This window comes from Staurois parvus, unplaced genomic scaffold (assembly GCF_062004578.1).
Source record: "Staurois parvus isolate SC_StPar_1 unplaced genomic scaffold, SC_StPar_1.0 ptg000091l, whole genome shotgun sequence".
Taxonomy (NCBI): Eukaryota; Metazoa; Chordata; class Amphibia; order Anura; family Ranidae; genus Staurois; species Staurois parvus.
Window position 1 is genome coordinate 1,734,143 of NW_028317887.1, and position 17,356 is coordinate 1,751,498.

At 40.8% G+C, this 17,356-nt stretch overlaps 1 protein-coding gene across 6 annotated transcripts in view; it reads right to left on the minus strand.

Annotated features, from left to right (window-relative positions):
• Positions 1-17,356, minus strand: part of WDFY3 (WD repeat and FYVE domain containing 3) — a 363,148-nt gene that overhangs the window by 104,077 nt on the left and 241,715 nt on the right. For 5 of the 6 annotated variants that reach the window (XM_089670537.1, XM_089670536.1, XM_089670541.1 and 2 more), the window contains 7 exons: positions 14,313-14,474; positions 14,097-14,188; positions 12,005-12,125; positions 10,776-10,993; positions 9,900-10,135; positions 8,851-8,985; positions 7,062-7,241 (listed from right to left, as the gene is read on the minus strand). In XM_089670537.1, coding sequence (XP_089526663.1) covers positions 7,062-7,241; positions 8,851-8,985; positions 9,900-10,135; positions 10,776-10,993; positions 12,005-12,125; positions 14,097-14,188; positions 14,313-14,474 — 1,144 coding nt within the window. The remainder of the gene's footprint in view (positions 1-7,061; positions 7,242-8,850; positions 8,986-9,899; positions 10,136-10,775; positions 10,994-12,004; positions 12,126-14,096; positions 14,189-14,312; positions 14,475-17,356) is intronic. The other variant, XM_089670539.1, reaches the window with a different exon arrangement.

Consider the following 17,356-nt stretch of genomic DNA (forward strand, 5'->3'; position numbering starts at 1 on the left):
GGTGGTAGGTGGGTGTGAAGAAAGAAACAATGCTCTTTAGAGTACCTAGGATAAAGTAAAATGTTTACTTTGCCTATTATGGGTGAAGTACAAGTTGACTTCAAAGCAATATTTAATTACTTATTTTTTTTTAGTAAAGTGGCGGCACTGTTGAGATATGGGCCACATGAGAATACCGGGCCGGCTGCTCGTCTCTTCTGTGCAGCAGGACCTTACCTGTTCCTCGGTCCACAGTCTTCCCGCGCCGGCATCTTTAGCGTGAGCACCCAGCTGTGACAGCTGGGTGCCCAGTGCACATGCGCGAGAAGCGCTGCGCTTTGTCAATGGTACGGCGTCTTCTGGGACACATGACAGGTCCCAGAAGACGCTGAACCAATCACAGAGCGCAGCGATTCTCACGCATGTGCACTGGATAGAGAGGGGCCGGTCAGCCTGGTGCCCACACTAAAGGGTGGACAACTCCGCAGAAGTGAGAGCAGCTACCTGTCAAATTCAGGTACCCGCTCCCCCTCCCTCCCCAAAGGTACGCAGTCTTAGTCATCCCTATACTGTCTTCAGTCTCTGGTCATCCCTTACACAGTCCGCAGTCTCTGACCATCCCCTATACTGTCCGCAGTCTCTTGGTCATCCCCTATAATGTCCGCAGTCTCTGGTCATCTCATGTACTGTGTCCACAGTCTTTGGTCATCTCCTGTAGTACGTCCGCAGTCTTTGGTCATCCCCTGTACTGTGTCTGCAGTCTCTGGTCATTTCCTGTACGGTGTCTGCAGTCTGGTCATCTCCTGTACTATGTCCGCAGTCTCTGGTCATCTCCTGTACTGTGTCCGCAGTCTCTGGTCATCTCCTGTACTATGTCCGCAGTCTCTGGTCATCTCCTGTACTATGTCCGCAGTCTCTGGTCATCTCCTGTACTGTGTCTGCAGTCTCTGGTCATCTCCTGTACTATGTCCGCAGTCTCTGGTCATCTCCTGTACTGTGTCCGCAGTCTCTGGTCATCTCCTGTACTATGTCAGCAGTCTCTGGTCATCTCCTGTACTGTCTGTAGTCTCTGGTCATCTCCTGTACTGTCTGCAGTCTCTGATCATCTCCTGTACTATGTCTGCAGTCTCTGCTCATCTCCTGTACTATGTCTGCAGTCTCTGGTCATCTCCTGTACTGTCTGCAGTCTCTGGTCATCTCCTGTACTGTCCGCAGTCTCTGGTCATCTCCTGTACTATGTCTGCAGTCTCTGCTCATCTCCTGTACTATGTCTGCAGTCTCTGGTCATCTCCTGTACTGTCCGCAGTCTCTGGTCATCTCCTGTACTGTCTGCAGTCTCTGGTCATCTCCTGTACTGTGTCCGCAGTCTCTGGTCATCTCCTGTACTATGTCTGCAGTCTCTGATCATCTCCTGTACTATGTCCGCAGTCTCTGGTCATCTCCTGTACTGTCCGCAGTCTCTGGTCATCCCCTGTACTGTCTGCAGTCTCTGGTCATCTCCTGTACTGTCCGCAGTCTCTGGTCATCTCCTGTACTGTCCGCAGTCTCTGGTCATCTCCTGTACTATGTCTGCAGTCCACTGGTTCAGAATAATTTTTTTCTTGTTTTCCGCCTCTAAAACCTAGGTGCGTCTTATGGAGTGAAAAATACGGTAATACTCAATTCGTTTGAGACATGTCACTATGATCTGAAGTAGCCTCTAGCAGCGGTTGTCCATGACTTTTATAGCTTTATTTTTAGTAATCATTTTTCTATATATTGCTATGTACATAGTGTAGCAGGAGTAAAATATTTTTGTGACATACAAGAGCATGTGGTTCCCAAATAGGTAGCATTCCATGCTTGAATTATACTAAATTATGTGTACAAATTACTCATCACTCCCACCCATAGCACCTGGCATTCCTTTGTTTTTAAAATTAGCACTGTTTGCATTTCATAAAAGACATTCTTTCCTTTATTATGTACTGAAACTGAACAACAAGAACCCATTTTTGGAACCTTGTAAATAATGCTAAAACAATGATTTGTGCAGCATTTCCCAGCAATATGCCACCACCTGGCACTGCCTACCTATCTAACATTAGGCAGATGAACAAGATAATACAGTTCTCTGACACTATCAGTACCCAGTATGCTCCAGATCATGTTTAAACAGCCTTCAGTCCTAGGAGGCCTATTCAGCTCCATCTGTCATACACATATAAACAGCTATAGTAAGATAAGAACAACACTACTGAGATTTTATGTTCTGTAAAATGGCATTTCACTGCTCTCGGATTTTATCATCAGAACATTGCAATCAGTAATTGGTAACATATCTCATTGATCCCCCTGTTAGAAGTATATAATTCAATAATTTTGACATAGAAATGTGCTATTCAAATGCTCTATTTTGTACTTCTGCCAGGATGTAAACAATCAATATCGTTTACATTTAAACATAAATATAGAAAAACTAAAACAGCCAAGAAAATCTGCATATAAGGACGATAAAGCTGCAGCAATAAGAAAAAGTGCTGAGAACCACAGCAAACCATTAACTCATTTTACTATAATAAAATAAAATCTACTTGGTTATTGTGGGATACAGTGTTTGCACATAATCTGCATCTCATAGCCAAGTTACAGTGAACAGGAGAAAATCTGAAACATACTCCGATAATAAATCTGAACTCACAAAAGGATATAATGCATTACAGTTACAAGACAATTACAGTCATCATCCTGGATTCATGGAAACGTTTGTACAGAATTGATTATGTCATAATAAAGTCAGAACATGAATACAATGATAGACTTGCTAAGAGTATGATCTGACTTGTTCTATAGATTTAGAGCACACCAAGCACCAGACAGATTATTTCTTGCAAAGTGAAAGCACGCTAAATAACACTTTCAGGTGTTTTTCAGTATTCCCCATGATATCAGGTATTATCCTGTGTTAAACTATTTTATCAGCTAATATAGTGGCTCAAAGATGACACAATCATGTAAAACCCTATGCCCATGACCATGGTCTATGTTTTTGGGTTTGTAAATACACTTCTCACACAGATCTCCCTTTCCTTTACCATGCTGCCATTTTTAAGAATTTAACAGCTAGTGCCAAATTCATAAGGTTTTTTTCCCCCAACGAATATGTTGCTGTATACTTTGCCAACAGGTCAAACAGGACACGTTTATGTGATTTTCATGCCTCTGCCTCAACATAAAATAAATAAGTCCTATTCCTTTTTACTCCCTTGTTTGTCTGTGTTGTGTGGCAGTTAAGCAGTCATGTCCTCTCTGTCCTTGGTCATGACATCAGTTGTTATAGCTACTGCCGCAGTGTTGACTGAAGAAGAGGGAGAGGAAGCGTTGACTAAACAGGAGGAGAGGAAGTGTAGATACTGTATCCATCCAGTCATTGCAAATAGGGAAGAGAGAGAAAGGTTTTGGCCACATATAATGACCTCTGTGCACATGAGGAAATGTTCTCAATTACACACGCATGTGAATAAAAAGGTAAGTACCTATGCTTATCCTCATTAGATTTGTTCAAGGAGGGATGCTCCTGGGAGGAGGAGAGTAGACAGGATGAAAAAAAAAGCACCAAAAATGTGTGGTAAATGGTCTATCTCAACAAAAGCGCAGGAAAGAAATGACAAAATACTCTCCAAACGGTATTGGTGCCCTACTGTGCTCCATAATATTGACCCCTCTATTCCGAAACAGTGTTGGAGGTGCCAAGGGGCTCCAGGTACGATGACCCACATCTGTGGTATGTGTCCGTTAATTGTTCCTTTCTTTATAAAATATTCCATCTATATTATATGCTTGTGGGGGATCATATTCTCAATATCCCCCAAATTACAGTGATCTTTAGGATACAAGGCTCTTTTAAGTAAATTAAAAAGCAATAACCATGTCATTTCCTGACCTCAGGCAGGGCCGTCATCGCAAGACACTGTTGTAAGCCTCATGCTCCTCCTATGTCGGAGTGGGTGAAATGGACTCTTTATGCCACATGGAACAGATGGTTTCGTGGAAAGAAGGCACTGAGGAAGATAGAAACTTGCCTATACAATAAGGAACCATTTTAGGTATTCATCAAATTTTGCTTCCCATATATGACACATCCTGATCCTGCAGCTTGTACTAGGAGATCCACCTTATCTCCAAATACATGCTAAGGATATAAATGGTGTCTGGACCTAAGTGCCCTTCTCTCTCCCTCCTTTTGTTTCTCTGCCTCATTGTTTTTTTTTTTTTTTCCTCTATATATGGCGGTTGACCATTATCTTCATTTGTAGTACGGAAAACGGGGTCATTTGGGTGGTATCTTACAGACTATACTCTAGTGGGCTGGGCCCCACTTCATAAATCCAACGTTTAAACATTATGCGGGTTATACAGCATATATATTGTAGGATTTCTCTTTCATTTGACATTGTACTGTGTATGTTATGCTGCTTTTGTTTCCTAGTATCCGTTCCTATACTCACCTATACTTGAATATTGTATACTAGGTCTATGTATTTCAGAAGAATTGGACAGGTCTGACTGTTTTCTACCTTTTTGGATATCGTACATGTTTACATTTATGTACTTGTGAAAATTTCTAAAAAAACAGACAAAATCTAAAAATACGTCAAATCACATGCAGATGCTTTTTTGGTGCTTTTCCATTGAAGTCTATGGAGCCAAAATAGCACCGGAGTCACACCAAAACAGTCTAGGAACCTTTTCTAAAATCACACTGTGCTGTGCTGCATTGATGTGAATGGTCACCACTGAAAACATTGTGATTTCCACCTTCATGCGATTCTGTGGGACTCCAAGTCGCATCTGAAATTGCAGTTTTGTGAACCAAGCCTTTGAAATTTAAAATACAGGGGTGCTCTACTTTCTATAAAGGGATGGTAAAACTTAAAAAAGCAAAACAAGCTTACAAACTGAAATATTGTCCAGCCACACTGTTATGCAGATCTGTTTTTGGGGACAATAATTATATAATTACTGTACATATTTAGATAATGGCAAATTACATAATTTACACTAAATTGTGGGATTTTAAATATCTAGTATTTGTAAAGGATATTACTATTTTCATTCAATGATTAATTTTGCATACCACAGCCAGATGATGGTTTAAATGCAAGTCAACAAAAAAGTCGTATTTTAGTTTTTAGATGTTGGAAATCTGGAGTAAATACACCCTATAAATATATCTATTTGAAAGAAAGGTTTCATTAAGTTCTTTCATGTCCACATTTATTATCAATATCATTCTCACTTTGCACACGGGGTAACAAGACACCATCCTAGGAAGGAAACTCCTCCCCAGGTCCCTGGAAGAGGTAGATAATTTAAGCACTTATCTCGCAGACAATCCCTACAGGATCTGGCAAGAAAGCCACCTGTCAAAAACCAGGTTTTTTTTTAAATGAATATATGTGGGTTAAGCAGTCTAGTAGCACTATGTCTTGGTGTCAGCACTGGAGATATTTGAAGATTTGAAGGTGACTAACTTTGCACACATCTTCCAAAAAAAAAAAAATCTACAGAAATGCCATCTCTGCAAACGCGTCATGATATTTTAGGTTTCTGTCATACTATACAAGACAAATGTCAGTTGGGTAAATCATGTTCATCTAATATACCAGAGACAGTTGGGCAATGTGACATTTACGGTTCTATGTGCAGAAGTGCTGTTAGATTTCATTTTACACATGAGTTGTTTACAGGCCCTCAGACATACATGTAATAAGCAAGGGTCATTTGACTTCTATGCAGCTAATTGCTGCGTGTTAATAATCTCTGAGGATAGATGTCAATATGATATATACTCCCATCTCAATGTGGCACACAGTGCCATTGAATAAAGCAAAACTGCAAACCACATAGTCAGCTATTTAAAGGAATCTTACAAAAACATTTATATGAAAATAAAAATATACACAATTATCTTGTATAAACTGATCCAGTCAGAAACAATATGCCCAAAAAGGCTGCTCCATTCAAGAGAAGTCTTCCTCTGAAGTAGACACTTCTGGGGTATCAATCTACTGATTCCCCACATTGGGCTTGATGCTCCTTCCCACCAACCTCAAGATATCTACCATGTCCTATAGTGACACAGAAGTCAGCAGAAGGATCCACTGAGGGCTGCAGGAGACCAAGGAGATGGACACTTCTGGAAGTGTCAGTTTCTCAGTGGACTTCAGAGGAATAATTCTCTTTCATGTCCAATGGCAAGGGTGGTGGGAGAAGTAAATAATTACACTCCTCTTTTGCAGGTAGACCTTTTTGGAATTTTTGTCCTGACAGAGTTGCTTTGAAAGGACTGAAATGGATCCTTCAATCTGTAGCAACAGGTATTTGTGATTAGATATCTACAATGTCAACGCATTCAGATGAAATCTGGATTGTGCACAAATGATTGAAGCGGTCTTATAGGAGCAGCACTGATTTACAGCCCAAACAGAAGGGGATGCGTCCCCCTCCGTCTAGGTGGATTGGATCAGAAGGCAGTCGGCTGTAAATGGAGAGCTGGGCCGTTTACACCCGTCCACCCATTCAGCACAGTGGGCTCGTTCCATGTCCGTTCTGCATAAACAAGGCAGCCACAGACCTGTCATCTGCCCGCTCTGCTCTGATCAGCAGGGGATCAGCGGACAGATCCCCTGCTGAGTAAATCAGATCCGCCCCATGTGAAAGGGGCCTTATAGTTAATCTATGGAACAAACATAAACATGGAAAAAAATATGCTGAGTTCAGTCTTTAGATGCAGATTCAAGGAATAAAAGCAGAAATAAAAGGAGAACTTGACATTTCTGATTAATACCCTTGCCCTGCCAATAAGACAAGCAACCATTATATAACATTTCAAACTAAACCACAAGAAAGTATTATAAAGCGATCTCATAATTTTTTTTTTTCATTACAGGTTTGTCCTTTTTTGGACTGATTATATGGAGAGCAATAGATCTGTCATACTCCAAAAAATGCATTTATACATATGTACAAGATATCACACTCTTATCACACACTCCCTGTTATGTCTAATAGAAGTAACCACAAGAAAAATGGCTCTTTACCATTTCAGAATATGGACGAATGTTAAAGGGGAATACAGATGCTGCCAAGGCACACAAGAACTCAGGACTGTTCCACATTGGAGCAAGGTCTGGAACATTGTGGTAGAGGTAACGGAAGAATTGCATCAGGGTAACTGGATACTCTCGAAGCCATGAGCCCTCCTCCTCTGACTGCCATGGCTGTTTTAAATAAAGGAATCTTAGAATTAATGCAACATCAGCAATGCAACTTGAAATATTACTTGATAGAGAGATGAGAGAAAGAATTGTACATTAGCTTGATACTAAATGATGACTGCAGATAACTACAGTGATTAAAGGATAAGTTCACCTTTGGAACATGTTACATGTTCCACCCATTTTTAGGGTGGAACATGTAACATGTTTCCATAACTGCAGCTGCTGTGGAGCGCCGTGGTAGTTCACTGAAGTTCATTGAAGCTTCCTGTCAGTATATCTGCTTGGCCATACTTTCTGTGCGACAAGCAGATATTCTGACAAGTCTGCAGAAGACATGTGATCTGCTGATTGCTTGTGCAATGCTTTCCAGGCTCCTATGGACAAAAATAATAAATGCACATTTTTTTACCTGCAAAAAAATGTACATTTATTATTTTTGTCCAAAAGGTGAACTTATCCCTTAACTTGCCAGTGTCTCATAACAAGGTGGCAGTAGCAAAAGTAAATTAAAACTTCTCCCTATGGGAATGAAAGTATTTACCGAATCTAATTAGTGTTGGACAATTTAAAAATACATCATCTTTACATTCATTTTAGATATACCAAAAAAAAAATGTTTAATGCAAATAAGAGGTGTGTGTGTGTGTGTGCGTGCGTGCGGTGTTAGCGTTTGGCTTCATTAGCTTTAATTAGTTTAGTTCATTTTGACAGCGCTTGCACTACTTCAGGCTCTTGAGTGCAGTGTACTGACCCCCACTTGTCCTCCTCTCCACTTATGGGTGATATCATGTGACGAGAGAGGAGGGCCTACGGGTATCAGCACACAAGAACAGGTTGACCAGCATCAGGAAATCACTTATGTGCCCTTCTGACCCCAGCGCATACCCCCCTCATCCCTCTGTAGCATGCCTCCTGACCCCCAGTACAATGTACTCCTGACACCTCTGTTGTCTGCCCTCCTGACCCCCACAAGACTGTGCCTTCCTGATCCCAAGTACCATGCCATCCTGACACTCCAGTATTCATACCCTCCCGACTCTCCAGTACTGTACCCTCTAGAGCTCCCAGTCCATCTAACCACCACCAGTACTGTGCCCTTCCAACCTCCTGTGTTGTGCCCTCAAGACCCCCCCTGTACCATGCCCTGCAGATCTGTCTGTACCGGGCTCCTCTAAACCCTCTGTACCAGGTCCTCCTGACCCCTCTATACTGTGCCTTGGTGACCCCCCTCCTTTTACACTGTCTTGCTGACCCCCTTACCTTTGCCCTGTTGGCCCCTTGTTCTTTGCCCTGTTGACTCCCTGTTCTCTGCCCTACTAATCCCTGTCCTGCTCACCCCTGTCATCTGCCCTACTGATCCCTGTACACTGCTCGACATGCTAATGACTCCTGTACACTGCCATACATCTTGCTGACTTCTGTACTTTACCCTACCTACTACTAACCTCTGTACACTGCCATACCCACTACTGACCTCTGGGTCAGGGCACAGCACCCGTGTGATCTTTGCTTTCTTCCATGTTGTCATGGTAGATCTCCACCTCTCAAAGGATGCCTACCCCTGCTTTAAAGGGTACCTCTTGAAAGCATAAACATACAGCACACTTACAGAATTAAGCATTGTCCTGAGCATGGCCAATAGCAGTAAGGCAGCTTCTGTGCAGACATTGTGGATGGAGGAGAACACATTCCCACTGGAAGCAGGAACTCCAAAGATGAAAGTCCAGATGGAATCCAAGTCAAACTAAGGAAAGAACACAATGAATTATAATTACAACACCTGTAGCAATGTAAAAGCCCCTGCCAGAACACAAAATCAGGGTTTTGTTCAGCCTGCAGGGTTAAAAAAATGAAAGTGTGTACCAGGCAATAATGCGGTGATCTCTCCAACTGAGCTATTGAGTTCTGACAGGGGGACTGCCCCTCCCCACCAGTACACACTAATCAGCGCTGGCAGCCATTGGTTTTCCAGCATGCCTTTTCGACAGAAGCCGGACAGGCTGCTGTGCACAAGCTGATGTCAATAGTTTCCTGTTAAACTGGCAGATACCAGCTGATATTCAGTCTGTGTGTACCAGCCTGTAGGAGAAAGATTTTTGCCCATAGTTGTGCTAGGCAGATACATTATCTGTTTTTAGAAAAAGATACATGACCAAAATATTACATGTATTGACAAGCTCTGCACAACCTATCAATCTGGAAAATGTAATAGGCCATGTGGAAAGATTTGTAATGTCTGTATGGATTTGTAATAATGAAAAAAATTTTAATCTATGTATTTAAAGCTGACATTTTACTATGTTACACAATATTCAGCATACTTTGTACATACAATAAAGCGTAACTATTGTAACAAGAGGAGCCAGGTAAATGTAAAAAACTAAAAGACACTCAAGAATCACTTGCCTCATTCATTTAATTATATAGAAATGTTGGTATCACAAAACAATTTAAAGAAAACTTTTCCTGCCTTGAAAAGTGTTTCAGCTACATCTTATATGGAAGTTTTTTTTTTGTTTTTTTTTTTTTAGACATTAGTGGAGCAGAAATGAAAATTTTTTATTTTTGAGAGAGAGCTCTAGAGTAATTATACCAGAATAATTGTCTAATCTAAAGAGATTGACAAAACACATACATGCCTCACTGGCTAATTCCTACCTGGCAACCCCGGTTACTTCGGTTGCTGGTGACAGGTGCACTGACCTGCAAGTTCTCAGGCAGTTCAGTGACCGGTTGCTGAAGGAACAGTGCCATGAGCAGAAAGTAAAGGGCAGGTACGTTCGTGTGCTTGGGAAGAAGTGACTGAAGGACCGGGAAGCCAGGGAAATGACATGCATCACGGTTAATCTCCCTGAGTGTTGATCTGCCGCCGGCACTCCTACCTACATTGAAACCTGCAAAGTCAAACAAGAGAGTCTGTTTCAGACTACAAAAACAATAACTCAAATCTAATTTTGCATGGTTGTTACAAAAACAACAATATGCATTCACAGTAATAAAAGGATAGACGTTGCCAGCATATTTAAACACAAAATACAATTATTTTCAAGAAAGGGGAGAGAGAGAAAGGGGGGGGGGGGCGGAGAGAGAGTGAGAAAGGGGGGTAGAGAGAGAAGGGGGGTAGAGAGAGAGAGGAAGATGGATAAAGAGAGAGAGGAAGATGGATAAAGAGAGAGAGGAAGATGGATAAAGAGAGAGAGGAAGATGGATAAAGAGAGAGAGAAAGGGGGATAAAGACAGAAAGGAAGGAAGGAAGGGAGGAAGGGAGGGAGAGAGAGAAGAAAGAAAGAAAGACGGAAAGAAAGACGGAAAGAAAGAAAGAAAGACGGAAAGAAAGAAAGACGGAAAGAAAGAAAGACGGCAAGAAAGAAAGAAAGAAAAAGAAAGGGGGATAAAAAGAGAAAAAGAAGGATTTGGGGGGGGGGGGAGAGAGGAAATAAGCAGTGATAATTTTGTTTTTTTATTGTATTAGGTGTACAGAAGTTTTTCATTTTTTCATTCGCACCAGCTGTAACATGCAAGGAAAGACTTTACCTAGCACAGTGCCGATTTTATTAGTCAATACGGAGTCTGTTTGGTCTAGCCATCCTCCTCCACTAACTCCTTCCTTGAATTTGATAAGGATTGACTGATTGCTCAAAAGAACCACCAAAATCCTCATGGCTGCTGTCACTGTGGTGGAGTGTAGATGTTCTTCCATAAACATTATTACCCAATCAAAGCCAAGCGTTTTCACAAGTTCTTCACAGGCTCTTTATGGAAGAAGTAAAAAAAATGTAAGAAATTAACAAACTTACCTTGACAAAAGATTTTTCTTTCCATCTGTCAAGTACAGATGACTTACAAAAAATGTACACATGTTCCCACAAAAAATCTGTTCAATTCAATTATCCAATTACAGCATGTGCAGATGAAATAAGTAAACCACAATTTTATTTTTGCATGATTGGATAATAAAGTGAATCTTCACAGAATTTTTATGTGGTCATTCTGAACTTCATTAGTAATCAGCTCAATTGTAACCAAGCTAAATATGCAAACACATAACCTACTTAAAGGTTCCTTCTACAGCAGGGAGAATGGGCATCAGTTGGCATCCTTGCGGGAGTTATGTACAAAAAAAAAAAAACACACACACACACAAATCTTCTACAATGTATTGAATTCTGCAAAGGAAAGCTGGACCTATTGAGTCCACCAAAGCTGACGTTTTTATTTTTATTGACCAGGAACAAGTATCTGAATCACTGGCTGTATACTCAGAGCACTACAGCAACATACATTCAAACAACTAGCATTTTCAAAAGCAGGTTAAAATTGGAAACCTATTTGTTTCACGGAACAGGTTTCCATTACATAAACTCCTCAAAACTCTAAGTTCCATGAAAGCAAGCACTATATTGTCACTATATAAAGCACCCATAAACAACCTTCCCAAAGATGGTTTGTTACTTGCAGCATGATAATAAGCTAAAGCTGTATTGATTTTTGTTAACCCCCCCCCAACAAAAACATGCAATTTGCATTTTGAATTACACATCACACAAAGGTTGAACAGTAATCTCAATCTTTACATAAACTTGACATTTTGTCACACTAAATGTTATTTTATGCTCAAGTTTAATGAACACCACAAATAGCAATGTGCAAACTGGTATATCTCACAGTTACCAATCAAAATTAATCTCCAACTAGTTTGTCCCAAGTGAACCTTAGGTGCTTGGGAAAAAGCAAAGAAAGCTTCATTCTTCATAAACACTTACTGCAGATTCACGGTTGTCTTCTCTTTTGTGGTGTAAAGCAGCTTAAGCAACATATCCAATAGTCTGTTTCTCAGAACAATGAGATTAGCAGAAACAAGTCCTCCAAAGTCATCTTCAGATCCTTATAAAAAAATATGAATGTTAAATATGCAGCTTTAGATATTTTTGGATTCTGCATGGATAGCTCCCAAAAGCCATAATAATAAAGAAGTAATATCATGTAAAAAAAATTGTGACTGATAAAATCATGAGCCCAACAATCGTAAATATCTTGGACAACATACACAGACATGTGCGTGTATCCAAAAATGCCCACATATTCACAAACATGCATACATGCAATTGAAAAGATGACGGAATATCAGATATTAAGTGATAAGGTGTAATGGATTAATTTTCAAAATTAATTATATCAAATTCTACACGGTAAGCAGATGCCATATATATATATATATATATATATATATATATATATATATCTCAGTCCCAATTATTTTTACATTACATTATGTTTTATTGTAGCCCTGATGAGGAGGGAGGATTTGTTTGACCCCAGAAATGCACTGACTGTCTTTTAACATAATATCAATAAATTAATTTGGACTCTTATCTTTTGGTCTGGCACTCCTTCAATGCACGCTTTTTACTGGAAACCTGCTGGAGTATCCACACTAGGGTGACCTTGCCTGCTGCTAGGGTATAGTATTCAATTGGCCAACAAACAGCATATAAAAATACATTGAAAAACAATGTAAAATTGGGAAATCATAACAATTAGGCCACTGCTCCCCTTTACATCTCCCCCCCTCATTTGCCCACCTTCACATCATCCCCCACAGCACTGCTCCCCTTTAAATCTCCCAGCCCCCCCCCACAATTGCCTCCATTCACATTACCCTCCCCCTCACACCACTGCTCCCCTTTATATTTCCTGCCCCTTACACTCCAACCCCCCCCCCTTCCCCAGCACTGCTCCCCTTTACACCCCCCTCACACACTTGCTCCTTCACATCACCCCCCACAGCACTGCTCCCCTTTATATTCCCTTCCCCCACTTGCCCTCTTCACATCACCCCCACACAGCACTGCTCTCCTTCACATCACCCTCCCCCCACAGCTCTGCTCCCTTTTCTCACCCTCCCCCCCACCGCCACAACAATGTGCTCTGCCCCCTTCAATTCACCACACACACACACACACACACACACACAAAACACACAGCCCCCAGTACGGAGAGTGGCTGGGAGACACAACAACAGCAAATGGAGGGCAGGAAAAGGGGGTTGCTGAGGTTAACTTTTCCTAATAACAAGCTGATTGGTTGCTAGGACTGCCTGGTGCCTTAGCAACCAATCACTTGCTAGTTATTTCAAAAAGTTAGCTCATGCAGTTCCAATTCCCGCCCTCCATCCAGTGCAGCTGTGCCTCCGGGCCACTCTCCCATCTTTACTATCCCCTGCCTCTCACTCTCCATGCTGACTTAAGAATGACAGCAACTGAGGTCAGGGTGGAAGGAAGGCTCCTAAATGGTGTGGCCGTGGGTTCGGATGGGACAGTGGCTCAGTCCACATCCAGACCGCGGTCCGCGATTTAGTTATGACTGCTTTAGATGTAGAAGTACCAGGTGTTATTGCCGCAAAATATTTTTTATAGGTATTCTATATTTATTGCAAAAGTTACAAGTCAAGAATTAAAAATCGAGTAATATATATAACTTGTTACTTATTGCAAGGTTGAATATTTAGGGTATAACATTCAATTGGCCAACAAACAACATATAAAAATACATTGAAAAACAATGTAAAATTGAGAAATCATAAAAAATTAGGCACTTATATTTACAGTATACTGTACAGTTCACTTACAGTGCAGAAATAACCATGGGTTTTTAGACAGACAAAATAATATGACCTAGTCCTAGTGCAATTAAAATCAAAATGTTTTCCTTGTCTTAGTGTCTGGTACAGTTATAGGATGGACTATAATTTGATCTATGAGTAAACACACTGCAATAGTGAGACGAGGTGTTACTTTGTGCTTTTCAATGTGATGGGTATTATAAACCTAAAAGAAAAATCAGTGGAGCACTTACCTTGCTCAAGCTTCTCCTCATTTATTTCCATAACAACAAACTTCTCACAAACAGCAAATGTAGGTAGTGTTGATGAGATGAACTGACCAAACCTTGACAGCACAAATCAAAAACATATAAAAAATAACATTGTACATCAATGACTTGATTTGTACCCACAAACTAAATGTCAATCAAAATAATATTTTAATTTTCTAGGTATCATCAATAGAATACCTGAGCAGGTCATTGCTGTTGGGGAAGCCTTGTAGCAGGTAGCTCAGTACGTTACTGATGGCAGAAATACTGGGTTGGGAGAGAGACATGTCTCGCAGAGTCAGCAATAATTTGGGTATCAACTGGAACTCTCTCATGAGTTTTGCATTCTTTGAAGCCTCGCTGAAACAAGATATACGGCAAATATAAAAATCCTGAAGAATATCTACAAATACAGTATCATATTTTCTAGCTTTAAATCTTTTTTATAGCTCTGGTTTACAGTTCTTTTGTATACATTAGAAGAATTCTGTGTTACATAGTATTGGCACATCACAGCTTATTTTCCTGTTTTAAAGTGTATGTCAGGGCAAAAAAATAAATATGCAGCACATTTCGGCAATACTTGCACATTTGCCATTCTATCCCTTTAAAGACTCTGAAACTACAGAAAAATAGGTGGTGTTCTGCCAGAAGGCATTTAGTTTCTAAAGCTGGGTACACACTGGCCAAAATTAGCAGTTCAGCGGGAACCTATTGACTTTTGGTCAGTGTGTACAGCTGCCTGTCAGAATATAATAGCAAAGTGGTGGAGATTGTAGCACCAATATTGTTTGTGTTGGTAAAGTTATAGGTCAGTTTTTTTGAACGAAAAAAAAAAAAAATGTAGTGTGTACCAAACTTAAGTCTTGTTATGGGCTGACAACATACTGCAGTTTTCTCTTGCTAAACTACCCAGTGTTCTTTTGCTAAACTACTCAGATCCCCCCACTTCCCTGTCTTGGTAACAAAGGCTAATTATTCTGTAGCTGAAAGATGAGGCCCAGGAGGACTAATTTCTCTCCTTGAGATAACACAAGAAAGTAGATAAGGCCAGCTCTGAATTTCTGACATGATCAACAGAATTTTTTTATTTAATCTTACTTGACAAACTGATATAACAAGATGCTTTAGACAGGAGGGAGGAGCCTGTGCATGGCGCCAAACGGGAGTTCAGTTTAGAGCTCCTGGCACCAGACCCCTCCGAAGTACCACCGACAGGGGAAAAGATGACAGGGGAGCAGCAGAGTATACTTACGTGAGAGCGGTCCCCTAGGAGAGAGGAGTGCCCTTGGAGCCTGCCCGCAAGTCTGCCCTGGAGAACCGAGTGGCGAGGGAGAAGATCTGTGGCTGAGAGGGAGAGTGGAGATCCTTGTGAGGGGACGGGAGCTGTGAGGACGGCGAGCGGTCACGTGGCCTGGCGCAGAGGAGTACTGGGAGAAGAGAAGCCGGCCGGCATGTAGGAGTGAAATGAGTCCCGGCTCCTGTCTCTCATGACTCCCAAGTATATTCCCTGCAAGCATCGGTATAATGGAGAGTTTCCCCCCCCCGGAATACACCTGTCATCTAGGAGAGAATATATAGGCCAGCAACCCCCCCCCCCCCAAAAGAAAAGAAAAGAGGAGAAAGAAGAAAAAAAAAGGAAGAAGGAAAATCTGGAAAGCCGCCTCAATCAGAGAGGAAGAAAAAGGAGCTAAGAGGGTGAGTGAGAGCGGCAGGAGGAATAAAAATGTACTGTGTTGATGTATATAAAAATGTTTGCTGAAGTGAATGCGAAAGTAACCGAGGGGGGGGGGGTATTGCACCCAGGAGGGTCCATCAAAAAGTCTAAAGAGAAGAAGTGAAAAAGGTTCAAAAAATTAAGAAAGAGAAGTCCTGAAAAGGGATTAAAGAGGAGCATACAGAGGATCTACAGGGGAAAGTGGGGGACGGAAGAAAAGAAAAAGAGTAAAGGGGATAAGAAGAGAAAAGATTCAAAGGACTTTTTTTGTGTGTGTTCTTTCTTTCCTCTCTTCCGCCCAGCTGACCGAACATTGGAGAGGAGGAGAAGAGGACAAATAGAGAGAAAAATATAATAATAAAATGAAGAATAAAACAGCAAAGGGAGGAAGGCTCAAAAGTCTCTCAAACAAGTTCAATTAGGTGAAGGGTATGGGGAGGGGGTAGGTAGGTTAATACATTAGTTTGGAGAAGTTTTAGAGAACGAAGGAGAAGTTATGGACAAGAGAGGAGGAGAGTGGGGATGGAGGAAAAGGACTAGAGGTAAAGGGAAGAATGGAAGAAATTCACTTTGTGACTTATAATGTTAATGGTTTAAATTGCCCTGGGAAGAGATTTAGGATATTTAAAGAGATTCAATATAGATTGTAGTTTTTGTTTTTTTTTTTTGTTTTTTTTACAGGAAACACATTTGGGGCTAGAAACAAATGTGAAATTGAATTCCAGATATTATCTATTGTGGTTTTACGCAGATTCCCCAATTAGAAGAGGTAAAGGAGTGGCAATAGGTTTTGCAAAAAATATAAGGTTTAAACTGGAAGAATGTTTGGTAGATCCTGAAGGGAGATTTCTGTTTCTGAAGGGAAAACTACAAGAAATTGTACATTAGCAAATATTTATTGCCCGAATAAAAAAAGCAGAGATATTCTTAAAAGATACTCTGAAAAAATTACTGAATTTCAAAAAAGGAAGTTTAATTGTGGCAGGAGATTTCAATCATTGTATGGATCCTCAGATAGACATGAGGTCTCCTGGGCAGAAAGAGGAAAGTAGATCTTTGAGATCCTTGAAAAAAAATGATATATCAATGCCAACTTGAAGATATATGTGAGAATTAAACATATGAAGGACAGAGATTATACGTTTTACTCACATGCACATGCGATGTATTCAAGATTGGATTATATATTGCTAGAACATCGACTCCTTGGGTCTTTGGTCAAAGTAAGAATAGAAGTGATGTCAATATCAGACCATTCTCCTGTCACAATGCAATTATTATGGGGAAAGGAGCAGAAGGGGAGAAATGGTTGGAGGCTAAATGAGACACTTCTTCAGGATCAAGAGACTGATCAGAAAATTAAAAAAGAAATAGAGCAATTCTTTGAAGAGAATGATTCGGGGGAAATGTCTGTGGCAACGGTGTGAGAGGCTCATAAGGCGTATATTAGAGGAATCCTGATAGCAATAGGAGCAAAGAAGAAGAGGAAAAGAAGAAAAAAAAATGAATATGCTTCTTGGGGAAT